This window comes from Amphimedon queenslandica, unplaced genomic scaffold (assembly GCF_000090795.2).
Source record: "Amphimedon queenslandica unplaced genomic scaffold, v1.1 AMPQUscaffold_13280, whole genome shotgun sequence".
Taxonomy (NCBI): domain Eukaryota; kingdom Metazoa; phylum Porifera; class Demospongiae; order Haplosclerida; family Niphatidae; genus Amphimedon; species Amphimedon queenslandica.
In genome coordinates, this window is record NW_003546484.1 from 3,873 (window position 1) to 5,271 (window position 1,399).

Below are 1,399 nucleotides of genomic sequence, written 5' to 3' on the forward strand. Positions count from 1 at the left end.
TTTTCTGATACATATTGATGCCTTTATGCTGTGTAACAAGTTTGAGCTGATTCTGACTTCAATTTTTCGAGTTCAGCCATTTTAAGAAAACGTCAAAATTCTAAAAAAATCCCTGTACTATAGCCCATGGTTCTTTCCAAAAAATGGCTCCAAAATCACCCCAAATTTTTATTAGGTTTTCTGATACATATTGATGCCTTTATGCTGTGTAGCAAGTTTGAGCTGATTCCGACTTCAATTTTTCAAGTTATGACCAATAATTATTAATAATTATTGTTTTTTCCTTGTTAGGGTGATATTGATGTGAGTCCAGTACTAGAAGTATCCCTAATATCAGTGTATATCAATCCTCCTTCATCAACCAGTGATGAGTTACAGCAGTTATTATCATTATTACCATCATGGGTCTCTACTATTAGCTGGACTTCAGTAATGGACAATATGACATTCTAATATACTGTTAATATACTGATAATATACTGATATACTCTCTGCTTATAGTGATTCCTATATATTTGTATTTTTGTATTTTATTATTTATTTTATTTTTATTTTTTATTATTAATACATTTTTTGTAAAATAACATTGTGAATTTAGATAACTACAGAAGTGGTATCAGCTAAGTTTTTGACTTAAAAGTTACACAAAGTTAAAGAGTTGTATCAGCTCCCTTCTCCCCTCCAACAGTTGGATTATTTAAACCTGCATTTATAGCAGTGGCCTTTCCTTTTACTATATAAAAGATAACTGATATCAAAGTTATTAAAACATGTTGTAGTTGATACCTCCAGCATCATAAGTACAACAATCATAGCAGAAGAAAAGCAACCAAAAGCTACTCCTCCAAATCCTGGGACAGCAACATTGTCTCTTCCAACATATCCTCAGCAATATCCAACAAATAGACAATATTATTAATACTCCAAGAACAGTGGGTGAAGCAGCAACTGCAAGGGGATCTATCATTAATTTTTCAGTGACAATTATTAAATTGATGTTATTGTTCATTACCTATAGAGGCACTGAGTTTCATTGTTGTATTATACACTTCATTACTTAGCTCTGTTAAAGAAGATTAATATTAACTCTTAATAAAAACATCTTAGCTTACCTCCATTTATACTAACAGTTCCAGCAGCATTGGTAACAGTGATATTGTAAGAGTGCTTAGCTCCTGATGTTTTGCTAAAGATAACGATATTATTCATTAGACATGATTTCAAGACATCATCAAAAGTAATGCTACAGTTAGTAACTGGAGGTCGTTCATCATCATTGTTCTAATTTAAACATAAATGAGCTTAAAACTTCATAAAAGCAAGTATTGGTTATACACATCACTTTCTTATACCTTAATTGTAAAGTTGGCAATATTGTTGTTAACATTTGTATCAACAG

The 1,399-nt window shown here is 31.1% G+C and overlaps 1 protein-coding gene across 1 annotated transcript; it reads right to left on the reverse strand.

Annotated features, from left to right (window-relative positions):
• Positions 1-565: 565 nt before the first annotated feature.
• Positions 566-1,393, reverse strand: LOC109583801 (uncharacterized). Its single transcript, XM_019999281.1, has 5 exons — positions 1,353-1,393; positions 1,113-1,281; positions 1,013-1,063; positions 787-960; positions 566-733 (listed from the first exon to the last, which is right to left on the reverse strand). The coding sequence occupies exons 2-5, from the start codon at positions 1,207-1,209 to the stop codon at positions 651-653; spliced, it is 405 nt and encodes a 134-aa protein (XP_019854840.1). The 5' UTR covers positions 1,210-1,281; positions 1,353-1,393; the 3' UTR covers positions 566-650.
• Between the last annotated feature and the right edge of the window lie 6 nt (positions 1,394-1,399).

Coding starts and splice junctions, on each gene's coding strand:
- LOC109583801 (XM_019999281.1), bottom strand. CDS start 1,209: ATGAATAATATCGTTATCTTTAGCAAAACATCAGGAGCTAAGCACTCT. Junction 961..1,012: donor GAAACTCAGTGCCTCTATAG/GTAATGAACAAT, acceptor AATTAATGATAG/ATCCCCTTGCAGTTGCTGCT. Junction 734..786: donor TTGTACTTATGATGCTGGAG/GTATCAACTACA, acceptor TCTTTTATATAG/TAAAAGGAAAGGCCACTGCT.